Raw genomic sequence first — 21,939 nt, forward strand, 5'->3', positions numbered from 1 at the left:
TTGTTCTGGTTCAGGAAGAGTCTGAACATCAAATACCTGAAGGCACAGAGAATGCTCTGGAGAAGTGTTACTATAAACTTGCCATGTTCTTATGATCTTCTCTAGACATCTTCTAGTAGCCATGAATGGAGACAGGATTTTATCAAGATGAATTTCAGCTTATTCTAAAAGGATTGTCCTTGTAAAGGACCTATAAAGGATATTCTGATTTATTTGAATAGATTTATTACCTTCACAGATTAATTGTTTATGTTGACTGTCTTATCAAGAGAAAGGCATTTGCACACAAAGTAGTTACTGCAAACAATTGGCTTGTATTACTTTGTCTGCTTGAAAAGATATTGCCTCCTGTAAAGTAACTTCTGATTAGGCACAGTAAAAAATAGCAGTCCTGGCTCTTAGAGGTGACGTGTCTTTATTTTATGTACCGTCCCTGAAGTATCATGTTTTTAAGGTACTTCCAGGCTTCCTAGTGTTGCTCAGATCCTGGCATGCTGCTGATGTGTTTGTCTTTCAGAGAAGAAGCTGTATCCTTTGGACTCCACAAGCCTGGCAAACTGCGCATTTATTAAAGGTATCGTGATGGCAGACTCACCATGCTTAAAGTATAAATCAGACCACTAGAAAACGTGAAGTTTAAATTAAACCATAACTTCTTAAATAGATGCCTGGGTGTTCCACTTAAAGCCATGTTGTAGGGGAACATTGTGGATGCCACAATTCAGCCATGTGATTTTGGGCATGGCGTCAAAGCCTGTACCTCAGTACAGAAATTCTGCCACTGCGTGCTAGGATCCATTAGAACCTTTCCAAGAGGATGGCCAAATTAATTAGTCTGTATTAAATTAAAAGCCCTGAAAATTTAAGGTTTCAAAGGAAGCTAACACTGATCTTGTGTCATAAACTTAATGAAAAAGAAGAGAAACTGCGCCGATATTAATTCCATGAACAATATGCTTAATATGAAGATACTAATTATTTTCCAGGTTTGTTTTTGAAATCTATTACAGGACAGAACCTTCTGCTGCCAGCTCGAAGTCCCATCTGTGTGGTGCTACAGAACCTCATGGAGTGCAGTCAGTGCGAGTTAGCTTTGCGGCTAATCGTCTGCTCATTTGGATCCTGTCTTCAGCACGGGATATCAAACAACATGGATTTGTCCCTGAGTGAAAAGGTATGGCAAGGACGCTGCTGAATTTTGCTGAGAATAAGTTTTACAAATATTCTATTAACAACTATATAGCGGTTACATAAGAATTTAATACGTATGAGAGAGGCTATTGCCATGACCTTATAAAAATGGCTACCGCTTGATCAGATGTCAAGTCATTTTGTGAAAGGAGCTGGTAATTTCTTCCCTATTTTTCAAGGTCCTCTGTTTCTCTTTGCAAAGTAGGTTCCGGCCTAGACTTCTGGTCTTTGCAGAGAGCCCAGGAATAAAATGAATGTTAACAATGGTTCATTATGTTCTTTCACATTGTTTTATCATTGGTTAGGATGGGAAAAGTTCAGTTCAAAAGCACTTGGAAACAAAGATCCTTTTTCTATGGAGAAGAGATTTTTATAAGACCTTCATTAAATCTGAAAATACAATTACTGTAGTACCTCCTATTATGCTATAAATAACAAGAGAATTTGAAGGCTTAGAATTTATTTTTCGCCGTGTGCTCTCTTTTTTTGTACTAGCTACATGATGACCATATGCTAGCTGAAACCAAAAGCTTTCTCGCTGCTCTGAAACCAAAGTGTACTTCAGGAATTATGACCACTATCCTGACCTTACTACACAAGGTAAGAACGCTCTGAAAAGGGTAAGAGTTGAGCCCCTTTCCTCTGCTCTGTCATGAGAAGCGCTGCCCTTCCTATTGCAAAAACATATTCTGAAATTGTCCTGTGGCCAAACACCACAAAACCCGCACACCTTCAAAAATCACAGACCTTGGGAAACTACAGAGAAGGGGAAGGAAAGTATTGACAGTATTTTAGTGGTGGGAAGGGACTGGGTTCCACAGCCTTGTGTCTTAGTACCAGAACAGGGCAAGGGTGGGCTGAATGGTCTGAGAACATCGGCCTCTGCAGCCCCAGCTGCTCTGCTGGGAGCTTCATCTTTGTGGGATCCTTTAAGCACGCCTAAATTATTATCACAGAATCACATCATACCAGGTTGGAAGGGACCACAGGATCATCTGGTCCAACCTTTCCGGGCAAAAGCACAGTCTAGACAAGATGGCCCAGCAGCCTGTCAGGTGAATCTGAAGTATCTGTAAAAAAGGCCTTTATGACCTGCAGGTTTTCTCTGTCTCATTTCCAGTCCTGGTTTCATTTTAGATTTGTAGATTTCTAGTTGACAGGAGTTTTTTAAAAAAGGCATCTGCAAGACGGGCCATATGTCATCTTCTAAGGCAGTTTAGACTAAGGAAAGTGACTTTTAGCTTGGCTTCAGCATATTTAGATTTTAAGTTCTAAAACCTGAAATGCAATTTTAATCTTCCCCCCCCCCAACTTAAATGCCAAATACACTTCCAAATCACAGAGCACTTTTCATGTGTTATACTTCATACAAAGAAACCTGTTGAAATATTAATTCCTAAAGTTTATAACTTGTTCTTTTTTCTTTTCCTGAAACACAGGTGTTCAATTGTCGTGTGATAGATCAGAACCTGGCATTGGGATATTGCACAGTCTTGCCCAAGGAAGACATGTTCAATAAGCTGTGGGATGTCATAAACAACACATGGCAAAATTACAGAAAAGTTTTGGTAAATCCACAAGGCAATGTATTTCTTCAGCAAATAGAGAACGTTAAGCAGTTTCTTTAAAAAAAGACATCAGCAATGTAATGTGGACGTGCACTAGTTTGCCATTATTAAGTGTATAGCTGATACTACCATCTGTGAGGTTTGTTTTCATTTTACGCAGTTGTGTGATCCTCTATGAACTGTTTTAAGTACCCCTGAGGATTTAGACCTTAGGATTCCAGATTTTCTGATAATTTATTATACTTGTATTAACTTCCCTTCTCACTGCTTTTAGGCAGTAGCTCTGGTTGGAGCACAGCTCGCTAACCATTGTGGTGAAGCAGAAGAAAAACAAAAATTCCAAGAACTGATAACTGATGCAGAATGGGGTATCCAACTGGGTACATTTGGTGTAAGTTAGATTTTTTTTTTCTTTTTTATTTACTTATTGTAGGGTTTTAGTTACTATTTAAATGTCAGTATATTCTGAGATGTATTGTGATTTTTTAGACAGATTTCCCATTCAAATGTAAGGCAAGTTGGGGGTTTGGTTTGGTTTTAAATTTTCATTCTGCGTGTTTGCTTAAATAAACCTCAGAAACTGAGAAATGCAATAACTGAGGGTGCTATAAACAGAATTTTTAAGTGCTTAAGTATATTTGGCACAGGACATAGTAAGCAAATGCACTGCGTTTTCCTGCTCTGAAAATCTCTGGGTTGAAACTAATGAAAACATAAAAGGTTGAACATAAAAGGTTGACTATATAAGGAATTAGTCTTGATATTGTCTAGAAGACTTCTTTGAGATGAAGCTAAAAATGTTTATCTGTAGATTTCTTTCGAGACTGTATTTAGACAACCACCCATAAGGAAGAAGGAACTCCTAAGAACGCTGGTACAAAATCCCAAAGTAGACACAGCTCTCATATTGAATTACTGCAGGTAATAACTGAAGCAAATCAATTGTCTTTAATTGTTGCTGGAATAAAACCTATGCCTACTGAAATATCTTTTAGTTTAAATAGATCCTAATCAAAGTAATATGCAAATTGTTTGGGGGTTTTGTTTGCGGGGTTTGTTTGGCTGTTGTGTTTGGGATTTGTTTTAAATACATACTGGTCTCTGGTGAATTTATTAATAAGGAAATAAGCACCTTGACAACACTAAAGGTCACAGAGAAAATAACATTCTGTCCTCTTCTAGTACTTTCATGCTGGACAGCGATGCCGCACTGCAGCTCTGCATCGAAACGCTTCTTCTCCAGAATGCTAATACAGATCGTGTTGAAGATGACTCTGCAGAAGCAGAGAAGCAACATCATTCCACATTACTCACTAGAGCGCTAGAAATAATTCCTCTGCTGAAAAGCACGAAAGACCTGGTCACTAGCCTCAGTGGAATATTGTACAAGGTAAAGAAATGATTAAAAAACCAAGACAAAACAAAAAAAGCAACACGCCAAAACAAAAAGAATCCCTGAAGAATGCATCTAGTCTCAAATGCTGCACGTCACTTGAATGACTGATTAATAATTCCATAGAAAGTTGAAAAGGTTTTTGTTTTAAATTTCCCAAAGAATGTAAAAGTTAAGTTTCAGTTTTCTGCTTCTGCAGGAAAAAAAATAGCACAACATATCTAATTTTCTTTAAAGACAGGTAGAGTCTTACCTCCCTTAAAGAACAACCAGAAAACGAACAAAAAAGTAATTTAGCACTGTTTCTTCAGTGTTATGTCAATATATTTAGTATTAACATTTGAAAAAGTTAACTCAGTGGTATGTTCTTATAAAACAAAGCATATAAAATGGTTATTTTGAACAGCTTGAGCCTTATGACTATGAAACCATTGGAATTGTCCTGAAAGTGATACAAAATGCGGATGAAAAGAACACGAGCATCCAGCTGAATCAGGTACGTCCAAACATGTTGCTGTTACCTCGCTGAAGGCATCTGTATTTTGTTTTGTCTGTTTACTAGTGTAGTTATTCAAGAGTCAGTTGAAATTAATTGAGTTATTCTGTCTACACCTCTCTCATTCATAAAATACCATTCAAGAAAGTGATCTCCAGCTTGTTTGTTTGTCAGTTTGGTATTGGGTTTGTTTGTGGGTTGGGGGAGAGATTTTTTGGAGGTTTTTTTATTGTGTGTGGGGTTTGTTACTGTTTTCTTTCCCCAGGCTTTGAGCCTCCTCAAACATCTGGAATCTTATCAAAGAATTTCTCCTCCTGTGGACCTAGAACACCAATATGTTTTAGAGCACGGGATTCCCTTACCTCCAGCTGCACAAACCAGACTGCCCTTTCATCTGCTGTTCTTTAGAACCGCACAGTGTTTCTGGAATATTATATGTATGTTCAATTTATTTTTTTTTAAGGCTAGATATCTGCATAATTCCCTTTCTCTGCTATAATGGATATACAGTAGACATTTCATATTAATTGTATTTCTGTACTAAAGCAGTTTTTGTCCCAAGTACTTGTGAAAGCACTTGTGCTCCCAAATTGCTACTCGTGAGGTAACTGGCTGTCAGCGAAGCTAAGAAAAACAATATATACAATGCAGAATTCTGTCCTCAAATCCTTTTCTAAGGACTTCTCAAGGACCAAAGTAATCTAGGTATCCCACTTCCCAGGCCAGTGTGGATAATTAAAATTGTATTCTTTGGGCAGGGAAAAATTTAATGAAATATAACAAGGGCAAGTGTAGAGTCTTGCATCTGGGTAGGAGCAACCCCAGGTTCCAGTATAAGTTGGGGAATGACCTATTAGAGAGCAGCCAATGGTACCTGGGCTGTATTAGAAGGGGGGTGGTCAGTAGGTCAGAGAGGTTCTCCTCCTCCTCTACTCTGCCCTGGGGAGACCACATCTGGAATATTGTGTCCAGTTGTGGCCCCTCAGTTCCAGCAGGACAGGGAACTGCTGGAGAGAGTCCAGCGCAGGGCAACAAAGATGCTGAAGGGAGTGGAGCATCTCCCGTGTGAGGAAAGGCTGAGGGAGCTGGGGCTCTGGAGCTGGACAAGAGGAGACTGAGGGGTGACCTCATTAATGTTTACAGATATATAAAGGGTGAGTGTCAGGAGGATGGAGCCAGGCTCTTCTCAGTGACAACCAATGATAAGACAAGGGGTAATGGGTTCAAACTGGAACACAAGAGGTTCCACTTAAATTTGAGAAGAAACTTCTTCTCAGTGAGGGTGACAGAACACTGGAATAGGCTGCCCAGGGAGGTTGCGGAGTCTCCTACTCTGGAGACATTCAAAACCCACCCGGACGCATTCCTGTGTAACCTCATCTGGGTGTTCCTGCTCTGGCAGGGGGATTGCACTGGATGAGCTTTCGAGGTCCCTTCCAATCCCTGACATTCTGTGATTCTTTCTCTCCCAATGGAGCTCTGCATCTAACAATAAAAGGAAAATGCTCAGTTTCATAGAGAAAGCTGTGAGTGGAGTGTGACACTATCATAGGCAGCTCTTTTTCCTTTCAGCTGCAGAGCTCAGCGAGGAATCCTTCCCGACACTTCTGTTGATTTCCAAACTAATGAAGGTAAAGTAGCATCTTGAAATAATTTATTTCAAAATTATTCTTTTTCCTCCTCCACAAAAAAGAGCTTTCATCTATCTTTTGCATGATTTTGGTCTCACCGTAGAACTTCTGACAACACTTAATCTACTTTAATGTTTTCCTAGGTTTCACTGGATACCTTACACATGTCTGCAGCTCGACACATCTTTGAAAAAAAATTGAAACCAAAGATATTTGAAATGAGAAGCAGTGGATATACATCAGTTATTAACAAAGAAACAACTAAAACAGTGCAGACAATTCAGTCTTATCTGCTGTCTATAATTAATCCAGAATGGGCTGTAGCTATTGCTCACAAGATTGCACAAGAATTTCCAACAGGTAAGGGGCTTATGTGATGACCTGAGGGGTGAAGTAATGGGTGGGTAGGTTTGAGAAAAGAAGAGCTAATCTGTGACCAAACACTTGTTTGGTGTTCTTGAGTAGAAGATGGGAAAGTTTGAGAATTAAAATGCATTTGTCTCCTAAATGCAATTTTGACCAGTAGGCTAGAAAAACAACCACTTTGTAACACAGCATCTCTATTGAATCCTTTCTTTCTCTCTTTTTAAACCATTTTGTCTTGCTTAAAGTTTCTGCATGTTCAGGACATCTTCAGACAGGTTTTTCAGCAAAACTCTTTGAAATAAAACAGATTTAGTATATACTGCAGAAAGGATTAATGAAAATTTATTTTATTTACTTACTTCCTGCCTTTTTTGTTGTTGTTTAAAAAAGGTCCTGACCAGATTCAGGCATTGAAATTCTGTCTCTATCTGGCTGAGAAGTGGCTAAAGAACACTACAGCTAAGGTAACATTAAAGTGCTTGCAAGACTGTTGTATAGCCAGGTACCTATGTCAGTGTTTTGTCTTTTGGTATTTTGGATAGCGATGTGTAAATTGTCCCATAACCAGCCTTGACTCGGGAAGTACTTTCTTTTGGGGAAATGACTGCGTAGGTGACCCCTCGCTCACAAGAACCTTCTCTGTCCAGTAATGTTCTCCTGTTCGCAACCTTGCAAAACTTAAACTTACAGATCTTGGAGGCTGGACAAAAAAGATACCATTTTAAGGAAGAATAATTTGTTCTTTCTCCTGTTGTGTGCATTTTTCTTGCTGCGGGAGAATGAGTTGGAATCTGTTCCAGCTGTGAGATCAATAGCATTATTAACTTTTGCTTTGGGTTCCAAGACTCTTTAGCTATTTTTAGTAGGATATTTAAAGAAAATCTGCTTTTACTTGATTCTCAGGCTCATTTTTACATGGTTGGTAGGGAAAGGTGACTAAGAATCTCAGCCTTGCTTATAAATATGAAATTTGCTATGGAGTTGCTGAGGTACAACAAACACTAAATAGTTCTCTGATACTTAGTCACATCTTTGAATAGATTTGTGCCGAAATTAAACTGTAATTCTAGCAGCCAAGGTTTAACATTAAATCCTTTTTCTTCTCCATCTTCCCTCAAAATGTCTTAATGTTACATACTGCTGCATGTGGTACATATTTTATTTGGCTTTTTCACAACATATCTTTGCTTACAGTTTTTTTTACCAATACATTTTTGTGCTAGAGCAGCATGGTTGATACCATCTGTTTACATTAAAATATCTTTGTAGATGCAGGTATAGGGGCACAGTTGTAGAACAGATTTTGCTACCCAATTCACTGGTTTAGACTATAAAAAGGTGATTTTTCTAGTGCTTTTGAGTATAAGAAGGTTGTTTTCTATAAAACTGGTGTTTTGCTAAAGGGTGATTCACATGAAAAAGCAGAAGTCCTGCAGAAGAAGTTATATATGCAGTACAAGCGATCAGCAACAGAAAATGTTCTAATAACACATAACTTGAACACTGGGGAGCACTTAAAGTCTATTGGGAAACCAGCAAATCTTATCATTTTACTATACGAACATCACAGCATAGACCAAAGAATCCAAAATCCAACTGGGAGAGATTATCCAGGTCAGTATCCACAATCTAATTTCTAATAAGTTCTTTTAAAAAAACGGTAAGCAGCATAATACTAGTTTGTAAATATGTTCTCTCTACCTATTTATGTAGATATCCATATGGCAGCCAAGGAAATAGCTGAAATTAACTGTTTGGATATGAACAAAATTTGGGATAAACTGCTGGATAAATGGCTGTGTCCAAGTATTCAGCCCTCAGAGGTAAGTCATCGCTGGAGATTTGGGGTTGGAAAAAAAAGGCCAATTACATTATATATATATATATATATATATATATATATATATTATCACTTGTTCAAAAGACTAAGGCTATTTTGCACAATTTTCCTTTAGTACTCATGAATCTATTTAAGAAGCATCTGAATTCAGATAACTAGTAATTTCATTACCTTTCTGATTTTGTTGCACACCGCTGTGTCTAGCAAGAATGATTTGAAAGGCTTTCCCTTCTCTTTGTGTAGACATTAAAATCTCATCTTTGATGCTACATTAAGGTTGTGTAGCCAGCCTAAAGGAGTTGCAAATATATTCGCCTCGAACACTGATTCTGGAATCAGAAAGAGTTAACAGCGAGTTAATCGCTGTCTGTGCAGCATACAGCTGGGTGAGGAAGGGCAGGGAGCTGCAAAACTCCGGTTAGCAGGCTGAGGAATGCTGTTGACATTATAGATAAAGAAAGAAAGAACTGATAGAACCAGAATTCCTTTTCTTGGCTGCATTAGCAGAGGCTCCCATCTTTTAAGACAGGGTTTAAGCAAGGATACGACCAAGCTATTTATCTAAACAATTCAGAGAACTCTTACAACTAGATTTTCATGTCTGTTTAAAGCAAACTCCAGAAATCTTCGGAGGTGCACAGGAAGATGAAGAACTCCGAAGGTATGTGTGTTTTCTTATGTATAATATGGCAAATTATTGTTAACTTGGAAGCTTAACTATATCTGGCTTTTTCAAGAAATCTGTGTGTGATTCAGAATGAACTGTGGTGTTCTAATTTTTACTTTCTGATGACATCAGTTTTGAGTCATCAGGTACTTACGCAATGAAATTCCATTTGCGATAACTTACAGATGTAAGTGCGTGCTTATGAGTAGGTATTTGGAGATTTTCTTGTCATTTCTCTATCCTTGGAATCTCTTATCCTTAATCTCTTTTTGACAGTGAAATATGTTTATATTTGAATTAACGTTGCTACATTGTATTTCAGCATCTACGCTGTACTTGTCTTAAAAACAAATATATTTTTGCAGAGTTATATATCTACTTCAGTCACGCCCAATGGATTATACTTCAAGAATGCTTTTCGCAATTACAACATCTGCCACATCTGTAAGTTTCTAAATTCTTGGTCTAGCTTGCTTCTTATTAATTTTGTACCTCTAATTGAAATCAAGTGGTGCCTGCATAACCGTATGGGTTTCAACCTAAGGCCTTTGTATCCATGACAGGTTATATATCTGTATGAGATCTATGCTTCTCCCCTCCCACCTTTGGGGTAAAACTGTGGTATTCATTGAATTTTGCTATTGACTGTCAAAAGCAGCCCTTGAACTCTGCGTGTTCCAAATTTATTGCTGATATTACCTGAAAGTAATTCAAGTAAATGGTTTCTAGAATGTGCTTTAAACTGGCGTAATACATTGGCTCACTTCAGGTGGAAGTAAAGCAGAGGGTAAAATTATTTAGCAGAACCCTAACCTTCATTCTCCACATTTACTAAATGTATTTGTGGTACTATATATCACTAATATTTTTCTTGCTTGCATTAATAGTCTTTAAGGTATAAAACCACCACGTTTAGCAGCGTTCTTTGAGGCTGACAAATATTTCAACTGGTTAATACAAAAGTTGAATGGGAACCAGACTGTTACTTAGCATATATTTCCACTAAATGAATCAAAAAAAGCTTAGAAAGGACCATACTAGACATTTATAGCCCCCTCTAGTTGTTCAGCCAACTGTTGTGACTTCACGGTGTTTCCTCTCTCAGCCAATTGGTGTTACTCAGCTGACATTTGCTCACAGGAGCAGAGCACTGAAATGTCTGCTCTACTTGGCCGATACCAACACAGTGGAATCGCTCTTCAAGAAACCCATTGAGAAAGTCAGGTAAGGTGATTTTTCCTTAAGGTGTTCATTAATAATGATTTTTTTATTTTTTTTTTTGGTCTTTAACAGCCATCAGGAAGAAATATAAGATATTTAGAGAATTATTTTTTACCGATCTGTTTTTTTGAGAACTACCTGAAGGGCAGTTCTAGCCAGGTGGGGATTGGTCTCTTCTCCCAGGCAGTCAGCAATAGGACAAGGGGCCATGGGCTTAAACTCTGCCAGGGGAAATTTAGGCTGGGTATTAGAAAGAAATTCTTTGCAGAGAGAGCGGTCAGGCATTGGAATGGCTGCCCAGGGAGGTGCTGGACTAGCCCTGGAGGTTTTTAAACTGAGATTGGACATGGCACTTAGTGCCATGATCTAGTAAACGAACTGGAGTTGGACCAAGGGTTGGACTGGATGATCTCTGAGGTCTTTTCCAACCCAGTCGATTCTGTGATTCTGTGAACTGAAACATTTTTTCCTACCCATATATACAGTGTTCTGTTTATCAGAGTCCAGAGCTGGTCACCTTGCAAAGACAAAGTCCTCTGCAACAGTGACGAACCAAAGTCCTGGCAGATAACGTTTCTCCTAAAATACCTGTAGAACTAACTTCCTTAGAAAAAAGCCTAGACTAGAATTTCTCTGCTGGTAATCTGGAATTAGGGCCTTTTTAATGGAAAGTGATGTTTTCAGAGTACATCGTGCCAAATAGCTACATATAGGTTTCTGTAAATATGCAGTCTCTGTAAACAAATACAGTCTACATTATTTTTCCCTCACTTTTTTTAAAGCAACAGAACAACACTTTTCCAATATTATCCTGAGCTTGATTATGTGAATTATAATGTAATAATCACTCTAAATATCATTAACTCCTGGTTTTGGGGGAACTTTTTACAGGTATTTTCTAAAATGCTGCATTTATCTAGCAGAATTTGAAATCTTGAATATTCCATATACTTATGAATCATTTCATAAGAGTCCTAAGGAAGGAATGATTAAGGGGCTATGGAAGAATCACAGCCATGAACCCACGGTATGATTTTTCAAACATTTGCAATTTCTTGTTTGTTACTCATTGTGTAAAATATGCACCTTCTACACAGAACACGCATTTCTAAAGAGATGTTGCTCCAATGTACTTTGTCCTATTCATACACTACTCATATTTAAAAATACCAGCAAATGTGCAGTTGCCCCAAAGACTCTCCTCTTTCAGAGGGACCAAAAAACCCAAACCTGTTGATATGCTCCCTCCTGCTCACCACGTAATCATTCCCTAGTACTTGCCCACCTTTGTGGGCTTCTCTGGGTAACAAGATATTTGGTGCAGAAGCCTTTTTTTTGAAGTTGCTTGAACCTCAGCCTTACTATGAATTAAGTATACACCTTCAGAGTAGCTGTTATTTACTTACCCAATACACAAGGGATGGGGTTTAAGTTATGCTCTGCTTAGGAATTCGACTTTGACAATTACTTTCTGTTACCAAATATCTTTTGTAAACAGCTAACTTAACTCTGAAGACAAGGGCAGGTAAATGTAATATTTCTGATTTAGAGCCATAAAATGGAGGTGATCTGTTCTTCAGTTGGAATATACACATACTAGTCTAAAACTTGAAAATGACAGGTTAAAAAAAGCTTTAGCTTTCCTACAATCAGAAAATAAAGTGAATCACATGTCAGTGGGGTTTTTTTTGGTTTTAATTCTCCTCACGTTTAAAATAATTTTGACAGTGGCTTGGTTGTGGCCTTTCAGGAGTTAAAGATCCTTGTAATGCTGTAAAAATGCACAGTTATGCTGGCAAGTAGTAAAGGCTGGAAGATCATGAATATATGTAAAATACAGCGTGTCCTTGCTCTCCTTTAGGCTGTTAGACTGGTGACAGAACTCAGTCTGGAATACAAAGTATATGATTCCCAGCTGTGGAATGGGCTACTACAGAAGCTCCTTGGCTTCAACATGGTAAGGAATTTTTAAGCATGAATTTCTGCAGCAAGGTAAGAAAGAGACAGTTCTGTAGATTATCATCAAATCTTCAAAAACACTGTAGCATTTTAGAATTTCTTTTTTTCAGATTCAATATCTAAGACGAGTTTTGCTAGCAATTACTGGGATTCATTCGTTATGGGAGGTAAGCAAATATTCTGCAACTCCTAGCATCCTATTTGTGTGTGTGAATGGCAGCCATCTGTGCCATGGAGTGTTATGCACAAGAAGATTCTTTTTGAAATATTATTTTCATGACAATGCAATATGCAGATGAGTATCTTTATCATATTTTGCACTTGTGGCTCCTTCAGTAAACACTTACTTGGAGGCCTTTGTAAAGCTCGACAGAATAATTTTAACGTAAGTCAAAATATGGCTAAATCTTAGACTCTGAGAGGAGGAAAACAATGCTATGGAATAGGATAAAAAGAAAATAAAATGGACAGGTTTCTTCCACCTACAGCAGGTCAGATGTCTGTGCGTCTGGGTTTACAAGAACACTTAGTTACAACCACATTTGGCTATTATTATACTTTAAAATTTGTTGTCAACAGATCCCCAACTTCAGTCGAGCTTGGCGAAGTGTAGTTCTGTCACCATTTCTCACAGGTAGGGTTGTTATTATAATAGCTATCGTGCTTCTGCAGCAATTTGGTTATATATTTACTTTATCATGTTTTCTTTTTTCCTTAGCTTCATGTCCACCGAGTCCTAAACAGTTAGAGGAATGCTGCGAGTGTTTTGTGATTCTGGTCAAGTAAGTAGAGGATATGTTTGCATTAGTTTGAGTGGGAATGTCCATGTTTAATTTCTCGTCCAACGACTTGCCCTGGGAACAGGCGCGGGAGCTCTGAACACTGGGGAACCTGAGGCACAAGGAAGAACCTTGTGCGTCTTGGGGGAACAACAGGATCAGGGCACATACCCAAACAGAAATTCTGTGTTTGCTCACAGACTGTTGACAACACGTGCTGGAACTCGGTACCTTTGCTGTTTAAACTGTACTGGGAACAGCTCTCGAAACTGGGACTCAGAATCAGCAGCACAGGCTGCCAAAAAGCAATTTATCTGCCCAGTCGCTGCCCCCACAAGGAATATCTGTTCCTGTCCTGACAGTTTTAAAGAACTTATGGTCAGCCCTAAAAGTCCAGTTAATATTTTTATTAGCCCAAAATATAGCACATTTCCTAAACATTAGCACGGAATATAAGAAAGAAATCATTTGTTTTCCTACAAAGAATCAATCTGAGATTACAAAAATCTAATACCTGCACATCTATAAACATGGTTAACCTATGCTAATGTTCCATACACAAACCAGTTTTGCATTGCTTCTACAATGCAAAAAAAGCACAATAAACCATTTTATTCACCACAATGCTCTGACTTGCTCAAGAGGAAAACCAGAGGTCAGAAAGCCTGACTTGAACCAAAAGTTAGTCAGGAAATACTGGAAAAGGATCCAGCTGAAGAACGTGCGTGCACTACAGTGCAGACACACGAGTACCAAAGCATTACTCTGGGGAGTTGGCCAACACTCCCCCTTGAGATAGTTTTGGGTGTGTAGAAAGAGAAATTGGGGTTGGTTGGTTGTTTTTCCAAGCTAGGAAATCATTATATTCTGTGAAACTTCAACTCACAGAGCTTGCCTGTTTCTGAAAATGAGGCGAAAATGTATTGTTCTACCTGGCTTCAGAATCTCAGTGCAGTTTGCTTGACAGTACTAAACCGCCTAGTTGTACATATCATAGCTGAGAACATCACTCCTAATCTTCTGAAGGTGTCCTGTCCTGGCTGACTTGGATGTCATCGGAATAGCTAAACAATATGCACAGTTGGACCTTCCAGCTTTTGCTTTGGGATGCCTGTTACTGATTCCCCAGCCTGAGAAGCGAGAGCAGCAAATTCAGGTAAATAATCTGTGCCAGGGAAACATCTTTAAGCACGTCGTGTTCAATAGAGACTGTGAAAGATGGTAACTTGGAATTCCAGCTTATTTAGACATGTCATTGCTGGCAGCTGCTCGGTGTTTCTCACCCTCAGAGGCTATTCCCTGAATTTGTCCTTCTGAAAGGGATCATGTGAACACTTGCTCGTTTTCTTAATTTTTTTTAAAAAAAAGGCAAAACCAGCAAGCTTCAAGTCATCCTCAGCAGCTTTGTCATATGACTTTGCCTTTTGTGGACTGGAGGACATTTGGCGGGATCCCACACATAAAACCCATGAAAAAGACCAACAAAACCCAAGCTGTAGCCATACGTCTGCTAGACCAGTGTTTGATGATGAGATACATAACTGCTGAGGAGCTGCCAGTGGGCTGGTTTCACAGCACATTTTAAGAAAAGTCCCAAATCCTACTTCAGAAAAGTGTTAAGTTGAAATCACCGAACTTCTCAGAAAGATACCTGATGTGAATCACAAGTTCTGATGTAAACCTTTTGCCTTAAAGCCACATCCTCACTATCCATGGGTCCTGAGTTTCCTTTCTCATTTGCTTCCGTTAATTTATGCTCTGTGTTGTTCTCCCAGATGAACCATTACAGGCTGTTCCCATACTTGTCACAAGCAAACCGGCACTGGTAAAGGCATCTTAACTTCTTAGACTTCCAGTCATTGAAGTTAAGCTCAGAAAGATTTCCCAAATTACAGCATTAGTGTAACATACATATTCTGCTGGCAATGAGTCAAAAAATATGTAACAGATACAGCAAAACACCCTTTGAGAGTTAATAACTAGCACTGCCCTTTCAGTCAAACTGCACAGACCCTACTTTGATTATTTCATATTTGTACCTAGAACTTCAAAATATTAATTCATGAATAAATCAAATACTTGCTCTGAAGGGAGAGTTTCTACTTTAATCATTCTCTTTTTTTACTTATTTTTGCAAGGGTTTCTTATCAACATGTAACACAGAAACGGTGCTGCAGCAAATAGATGAACACATGAACACTGGAGAACTAGTGGCATTTGCTTCTCAGGTAAATAAATTTTACTTCACTTGCCTTTGATTCAAGGCTTTTTTTGATATGTGTACACAGAACCTTTTCTCCCTCTCTCTCTCTCCTGATGTTGCCCAGCATTAGCTGACATAACGCACACTTCTAAGATGTAGCAACATTTCTTAACTCATTCCCCTATCAGAATCCAAGATTAGTATTTATAAAATACGCCATTTCACAACATCATAAAAATAGCAATAGCAATATACAATAGCACAACATCATAAAAATAGCAATTAAAAAAAAAATCTTGCTCTATAGGAGTACAATATGAAAAGTCTGAGCTCTTTTCATTCAAAAGTACAATTTCTTATGTTTAGAGTATTAATACTTTTCCACTACTAAAATCTACAGATTAGATCCTCTGTTTTGGACAGTGTCATAAATGAGAAACAATATGAAAAGTTCTTGCAAACTAAGTATTTTCCACTGTTGAAGCAACAACTGATGAGTACTCACCGAATGAAAGAACTGGTGGATTATTTTGCCAAAAAGAACTGGTAAGTTAGTAAAAGGTAAAACACGTGATGCATTACTGATAGCAATTATAGAAATTGAATCTTCATTTATTTGAAGTCAAGATTCTTTGTGCCGCCATGGAATCACAGCTTCAGCGATAAGAACTCACTGAAAAAATAAATTAACTGCCTCTACTCAAGACTTAGGAATTAGTGGTTTTGCTGCTAAGCTTTTCAAGAGTTAACTCTCTTCTGTTCCACTTAAATAAAACAAAGGCTCTCAGCTCTGAACCTACTGCTGGCACTTCTCAATCAGTAATCAGTGACTCACAGCACCTGGGCCCATTGCACACAGCTGCAAACTTGCATTTCAGACCCCAAACACCACCTATTGCGTCATTTTGTTACCATTTATCGTGCAATCAAAATGATAGGAACCAATAAATAGCCATTTAAATTCTAGTATATATTGGTTTTATTAACAGCCCCAGGTTAACGGCTCAGCTCCTCATGGCTTGATTTCCTCTATGGGGAAATGGCAGGACCTGACTTCAAAAATGTGGGGCCTTGCCTTATTTTTATACTTCAGTGCATGTAGTCTAAATTCTTGGCTAGTTAGAGAACTCGTTGACAAAGCTAATGAACTTTTGCCTCCTACAGCATTGACGATGCAACAGCCCTAATTCGAGAATATCAAGAGAAATGTGGGAATCCTGCTCTGGTAGACACATCATCATCTGACCTTCTGAAGGTAAAACCACCCACTTCTGTACATCATGCGGTATTTTCTCCTTTTTCTCTAAACTATGACTTTCACTCAACTTTTAGCAAAAATACCTGTTAGCCAATTAATTTTACTAAAATATATTGAATATAATAAAAGATCCCTTTATCAGTTCAAATAATTCATTTTACTTGAACCAAATCTAAACCTTCACAGCACATTCTTGGATTATATCCTGCTTTCCTAAGCCCTATTAATAGCGTTCCCTGACCTTCCAGATGTATCTGACTGGACCAGAGGAGCCCTGTGTGCAGAACTGTCATCGATGAGGTCTTGATTTACCCTTTTCTCCCTGTATTGGCAAGATGGGGGCCATGGAGTGAGAAGGCTTGGACTGCTCAGGTGAACATGAAACTGAACCCTCAATGCTCTTATACCAGAAGCCACTGTGAGCTTTCCACATTCTTTAACTGTTCTAGGCTGGTTCTTCTCCATACTCTGTCCCCATAGAAACAGTTTAGATTTACAGCAGAATTTCCTCTTTTTATTCAATAGTAACGTTCATATTCAGCACTTTGATTTCTAAGAAGGATTAAAGTTTATTTGCTTTACTTCTATATTTGTTGTCAGGATCACTAAGATTTTCTTCACACAAACATAACCTTGTGTAATTGTGATAAAGCTTCTTAGAAACTGTAAGTGATGTACTTCATGTAAGATACTCTTTGTAGACAAATTTGTAATTTTAACTACACAAATAAAGAGACTTAAAGATCCCTTTTGGCCTTGCAGTATTCTATAAGCCTCTTTTAATTATGAAGTTGTCAGCAAATTGATGTTTGCCAAGGCTTTTCTTTTTGACTCTGTTCTTTCTGTACATCTGCAGCAGGATAAGGCAGCAGGCAGGAGTTTCACTGCAGGAAGCAGCAGTTACCCAAAGGTTCCCGAGATACCAGGCTGAAAATGCTTTGTCCTTTTCTAAGGTAAAGCAGGTTTATATTGAATAGAAGTTAAACTTTCTACAGTGAAAAGACTACTGTAACTTATGAGTTAAGTGCAATATTTTCAGAATCTATCCATCCATTTTATTCTTTTAACTTAATTAGGAATGTTAAATTGAGAAAATTGAGGCAAACATAACATGGCCCAAGAGCCCTCAATTTTTCTGTTCAAACCCTTTACAAGTCAAACCAGGGAGAGCATCAGGCATTCAAAAAGCAACTACAACTGTTGCATTTTTTTCCAACAACAGTGCATAGAGATTATTTTTTTTCTATGAAGTGGAGTTTATTACAACATAAAGGAACAGTAATTAAACAGTTATTTTAATGGAATATCTTACAAATCAATTCATACAGAGAAAAGCAAACACAATGTTGGTTTAAAGATATTACCAATAAGCTACGTTGTTAAGCTGTTAGCGAGTAAGTGTAGTACTGTAAACTAGCAATCAAGTACTGTAGTAACTTGCAGTTCAGAATGAGATGGTAAAAATACCAGAGAAACAAAGACATTTTTAAGACTTTTTGTACTCAATTCTTTCTACTTTCACATCATCTCCAATTAGTTGATAGACATATGTAACTACTGTAGAGGCCTGGATATCCATCAGCACAAATGAAGGAATGATGTTGCTAGAAAGAAAGGAAAAAAAATCCATATTAATTGTGTATATGTAATCACCTGAGCAGTGTTTCACTGCTACTTAATAGGAATGACTCTAAGAAAAACTGATATTTTTTTAAGCACGGATAAGAAGCTTTAAGTATTTTGTCTGTTTTGGTCAAGGAGATTTAGCAAGTGCTACCGACCCTTCCCCTCCCCGACATTTAGAATGGAAACATGAACCTTCACAAGGAGTTTTGTAGTTCAGTTTTATCATCAAAAAGAAACCCCCATGGGTGTTTTTCATACTTCACTTACTTCTCTAAGGCATGATAAGCTCCTGTAGCTGATCCTGGATTTATATAGAACTTGTTTTCATGTTCAAATGCCTCAAATTTGTGTGTGTGTCCCGAAATGAGGATGTCCACGTCAAACTGCCTCTGTAGCAGCGCCAGGCTGGCCATATCACCCCAAGGAATGACCTGGTGGCCGTGAATCAGCCCGATTTTGAACTGTCCAACAGTTACAACTTTCTGTTCAGGATAATTCAGGTTCTAAAAATAGAAAGAAAAAACACACCACAGGTTAGATGTACAGATTTATATTTAAAAAATCTCTATGCAACACGAAGAAGAGGGGTGAAGCTTATGGAAATATTCAATAAAACTGGCTCTACTGCTACAAAATGAGCGCTACAAAGCTGCTTTTGTGAACACTGGAAAATGTGGTAGGATACAAGGAACTTCAAAGCTGTGACAACAGCAGGTCCTGTCTGCTGCAGTCCTAGACACAGCCAAGTATGCAAATTACTTTTAATCATTCTGATGACAGATGAGAACTTATGCTGCAATTCACACTATTGATTGCAACCCCAAATCTTTTGCCCAGTTTGCTTGTCACATGCTCTTAGTGCCACAAAACCTCAGTTTGCCCACTTGTACTCGAATTACAAATAACCCAAATGTTGCCTTTATATTAAAAAAGTGTCATTATCAAGAGAGGTCACTACCTCATCGAAGTCCCCTCTGACAACATGAACGTCCCCAGCCAGAGTCTTGAGGTAGTCGTAAGTGTCCTTGGTGCAGAGGTTTCCTGTGCAGAGGATGTGTTGGATCTTCCCTGGAACCAGCAGTTTTTTGAATTTGGCTGGGAGGCTGTTGCAGCGATGTGGGATGTGAAGATCTCCTAATACTAACACCAACTTATCGGGTGTCACGACAGGAAAGAAAGGTCATCACAGACGCTTATCAAACAAGAATCACTGGCAACCAGAAACATTGCAATGTTTTCTTCAGTTTCATACTTTGCATTTTGATGTAAAAACTACTAAAATAAGGATGAGATGGTGATGGAATACTGCTATATTGAAGGAAAACAGGGGACCTTGCTAATGTAGAACATTATCCAGAGGGGAGCCTTACAAAGAGCCTACAGAACTTTTTGTTTTGTTGCTGAAAGCCATTGCAAGGTGTAACAACCTTGACTCAATGATCTTAAAGGTGTTTTCCAACCAAAACGATTCTGTAACAGAAGCGTCACTACTTGATGTATTTTACATAAATTTGGCAACAACCATAAACTCTCACATTTTCTTCTTCTTAAACATAAAAGACATCTCTAGTACATGTTCTTAAGCACAGACCTGGCTAAACCACGGCCACTTCCCTTTAAAACTCTTTATCCAAGTTTTTTTCTACTTTAATTAATTTCTGTTTTGTCCCCTATCAAAAGAAAAGTGGCAAAGTTCCAACAGTGTTAACAGCTGACCAGAATAGGAACCTTGTTCAGAGTCCATATTGTAGGAACCACTGAACCGTAACAGGATAAGAGGAACAGTTTAAAGTAATAAAACAAACAAAAAAAGGGGACACTGCAGAAAATAAGCCAGACAACTGCACACAGTGGTTCTATTACCAGTTCTATATATTCATTCATCAGCTGCAGCACAACAGATGCCAGGGGAATACAAATTTAAAGGGGGCTTCAAAATTACGGATTCACATGAAACAAGACCATAGTTTAATATCGCAGGCTTTAAATCTACAAATAAAGAAACAATGCGAGCAACACAGCAATAAATTAACTATGCAAAAAGGGGATGAAGAGTTCTACAAAGCACGGGGTGTTACGCCACTACACCGTAAAAACACTGGAACTAGAGCCAGTCATCCCTGTGAACTCGATAAACAGCTCCATATTAACAAGAGACAGTTTATCTTCCAACCGTAATGCTTTGTTAGTAACGCAGTTCCTAAAACGGCAGCCCTCAAATGTGCTTTTAAAAGATACAGCCCAGATATATATCAAAGCAGTATTAACTATGCTAAGAAATTTCATTTTTTAATATTTGCTTTTTACACTTTCAGGCCATTCAGCTATCTTCACGCTAACAGTGATCAAAAAAGGCACAGGGAACTTGGATGTGCTTTTTGTTTGGATTTTGGGTGGGTTTTTTAGATTAAGAATGCCCCAGTGCCATCATCAAAGCCACGCATCTTTGGAGAATAATTGGTAAAGCAATACGAGATTTTTTTAATCAATGAGCTGCCAATTTAAAACTAACCCAAGAGAGACCAAGAAAAGAGACACATTTTTAATGGTCTTTCAAGAGTTCCCAGTGAAAAACACTCTCACTAGCATCAATCTAGAGATTATATACTTGAATGCAAGTAAAAAATGGATGTTGCTGATTTATTGAAGTGGCTACAGAGAGATTATCTTAATGACACTTAAGGGACTTGACACACAATACCAGTTATGTATTTAATGTTCAATAAAATTATACTGGCACTTAAAGCACAGAACCCCACTGAAATCAGCAGAGTTTGTGCATTCAACACAGACCGTTCCCCTCAGTGACCAACTGGCTGCCCCATAATCATGTTTGAACTCCTGTTAATTAAAGAAAAGCTCAGCAAGCTACAAAAACACAAATGAATTAAAAGCACTTAAGTGTGTTAAATAATCACGGGTATCTGCAATGTTAAATAGTGGCAAAGAATGTTATGATATCGGGCTTTAATGGGGATTTAGGAGCGATGGTATAAAGAGCAGCCTCTGATTCAGATGTACGGTCTGACATGAATTTATATCACGTAGTAAAATTACCAAGCCCTTACCCCCGGTGTGAGCAACAGCCAAGAGGAGGAAACTTACTCTGTGCCCAGCCTGAGCGGGGTGGAGGAGTTGATTGCAGACAGGGGGGATGAAAAACAGGGCGAAACATGATCAATGTTAAGCAAAAGAAAGCAACAGAAAAAGAAAACATAGCCAAATGAACAGGCAAATCATCATTAATGGATTGTCGATGTTATGAAAGAAGCGTTAAAAAAATAAACACGATTTAAGATGGGCTCCAGCTCTCCCTCAGCGCGGCCTCCGCGGGGCTTCCCCGCCCCCAGCGCCCCCCGCCCGCCCTCCATCCACCCCAGCCCGGCGGCAACCGGCCTTCTGGGCGGCCGCTGACAGAAAACGGACCCTGTCCCCGCGGGGCCCTCCCGCCCGCCGCGCTGCTGACCCAGGCCCGCCGGGCGGCGGCCGGAGGAAAGAGGCCGAGGGCCCCCCAGCGCCGTGGGGCGGACCCCGCTGCGGAGAGAACCCCGTTGTGGAGAGGGCCCCGGGGCCGGGCCGCCGCTCACCATCCTGCCCGGCGCCGCGTCCCTCACACCGCCGCTGCGGCTGCTCCCGGAAGCGAGGCCGCCGCCAACCACCCGCTACGGCTCCTCCGAAGGGCCAAGGGAGCTTGAAACGCGTTTCTCCGCAGCCAGCCTGCTGGTTACATCCGGGTCTCTG

At 39.0% G+C, this 21,939-nt stretch overlaps 2 protein-coding genes across 4 annotated transcripts in view; one reads left to right on the forward strand and one right to left on the reverse strand.

The window, feature by feature from the left end:
• KNTC1 (kinetochore associated 1) overlaps positions 1–17,318 on the forward strand; it is a 40,934-nt gene extending 23,616 nt beyond the window's left edge. Inside the window, exons 38-64 of one of the 2 annotated variants that reach the window (XM_021285598.2) lie at positions 518–574; positions 987–1,174; positions 1,687–1,791; positions 2,631–2,759; positions 3,034–3,150; positions 3,571–3,680; positions 3,942–4,149; positions 4,559–4,648; positions 4,914–5,085; positions 6,221–6,279; positions 6,423–6,639; positions 7,036–7,109; positions 8,049–8,259; positions 8,359–8,468; positions 9,097–9,146; positions 9,518–9,596; positions 10,258–10,376; positions 11,265–11,400; positions 12,235–12,330; positions 12,443–12,499; positions 12,912–12,966; positions 13,051–13,114; positions 14,138–14,267; positions 15,250–15,339; positions 15,715–15,860; positions 16,479–16,569; positions 16,821–17,318. In XM_021285598.2, coding sequence (XP_021141273.2) covers positions 518–574; positions 987–1,174; positions 1,687–1,791; positions 2,631–2,759; positions 3,034–3,150; positions 3,571–3,680; positions 3,942–4,149; positions 4,559–4,648; positions 4,914–5,085; positions 6,221–6,279; positions 6,423–6,639; positions 7,036–7,109; positions 8,049–8,259; positions 8,359–8,468; positions 9,097–9,146; positions 9,518–9,596; positions 10,258–10,376; positions 11,265–11,400; positions 12,235–12,330; positions 12,443–12,499; positions 12,912–12,966; positions 13,051–13,114; positions 14,138–14,267; positions 15,250–15,339; positions 15,715–15,860; positions 16,479–16,569; positions 16,821–16,871 — 3,011 coding nt within the window. In that variant the 3' untranslated portion in view covers positions 16,872–17,318. The remainder of the gene's footprint in view (positions 1–517; positions 575–986; positions 1,175–1,686; positions 1,792–2,630; positions 2,760–3,033; positions 3,151–3,570; positions 3,681–3,941; positions 4,150–4,558; positions 4,649–4,913; positions 5,086–6,220; positions 6,280–6,422; positions 6,640–7,035; positions 7,110–8,048; positions 8,260–8,358; positions 8,469–9,096; positions 9,147–9,517; positions 9,597–10,257; positions 10,377–11,264; positions 11,401–12,234; positions 12,331–12,442; positions 12,500–12,911; positions 12,967–13,050; positions 13,115–14,137; positions 14,268–15,249; positions 15,340–15,714; positions 15,861–16,478; positions 16,570–16,820) is intronic. The other variant, XM_005498227.4, reaches the window with a different exon arrangement.
• Positions 17,319–17,807: 489 nt separating this feature from the next.
• VPS29 (VPS29 retromer complex component) lies at positions 17,808–21,938 on the reverse strand. 2 transcript variants are annotated; one of them, XM_065032987.1, is made up of 5 exons: positions 21,786–21,833; positions 21,304–21,315; positions 19,157–19,348; positions 18,466–18,701; positions 17,808–18,176 (listed from the first exon to the last, which is right to left on the reverse strand). In XM_065032987.1, exons 1-5 carry the CDS (start codon positions 21,786–21,788, stop codon positions 18,059–18,061), a joined length of 561 nt encoding a protein of 186 aa, XP_064889059.1. In that variant the 5' UTR covers positions 21,789–21,833; the 3' UTR covers positions 17,808–18,058. The 2 variants fall into 2 exon arrangements, with proteins under 2 accessions (XP_064889059.1, XP_064889060.1); XM_065032988.1 differs by lacking the exon at positions 21,304–21,315 and having other exon boundaries at positions 21,786–21,938.
• Between the last annotated feature and the right edge of the window lies 1 nt (position 21,939).

The sequence above is a fragment of the Columba livia genome, chromosome 17, assembly GCF_036013475.1.
Source record: "Columba livia isolate bColLiv1 breed racing homer chromosome 17, bColLiv1.pat.W.v2, whole genome shotgun sequence".
NCBI lineage: Eukaryota > Metazoa > Chordata > Aves > Columbiformes > Columbidae > Columba > Columba livia.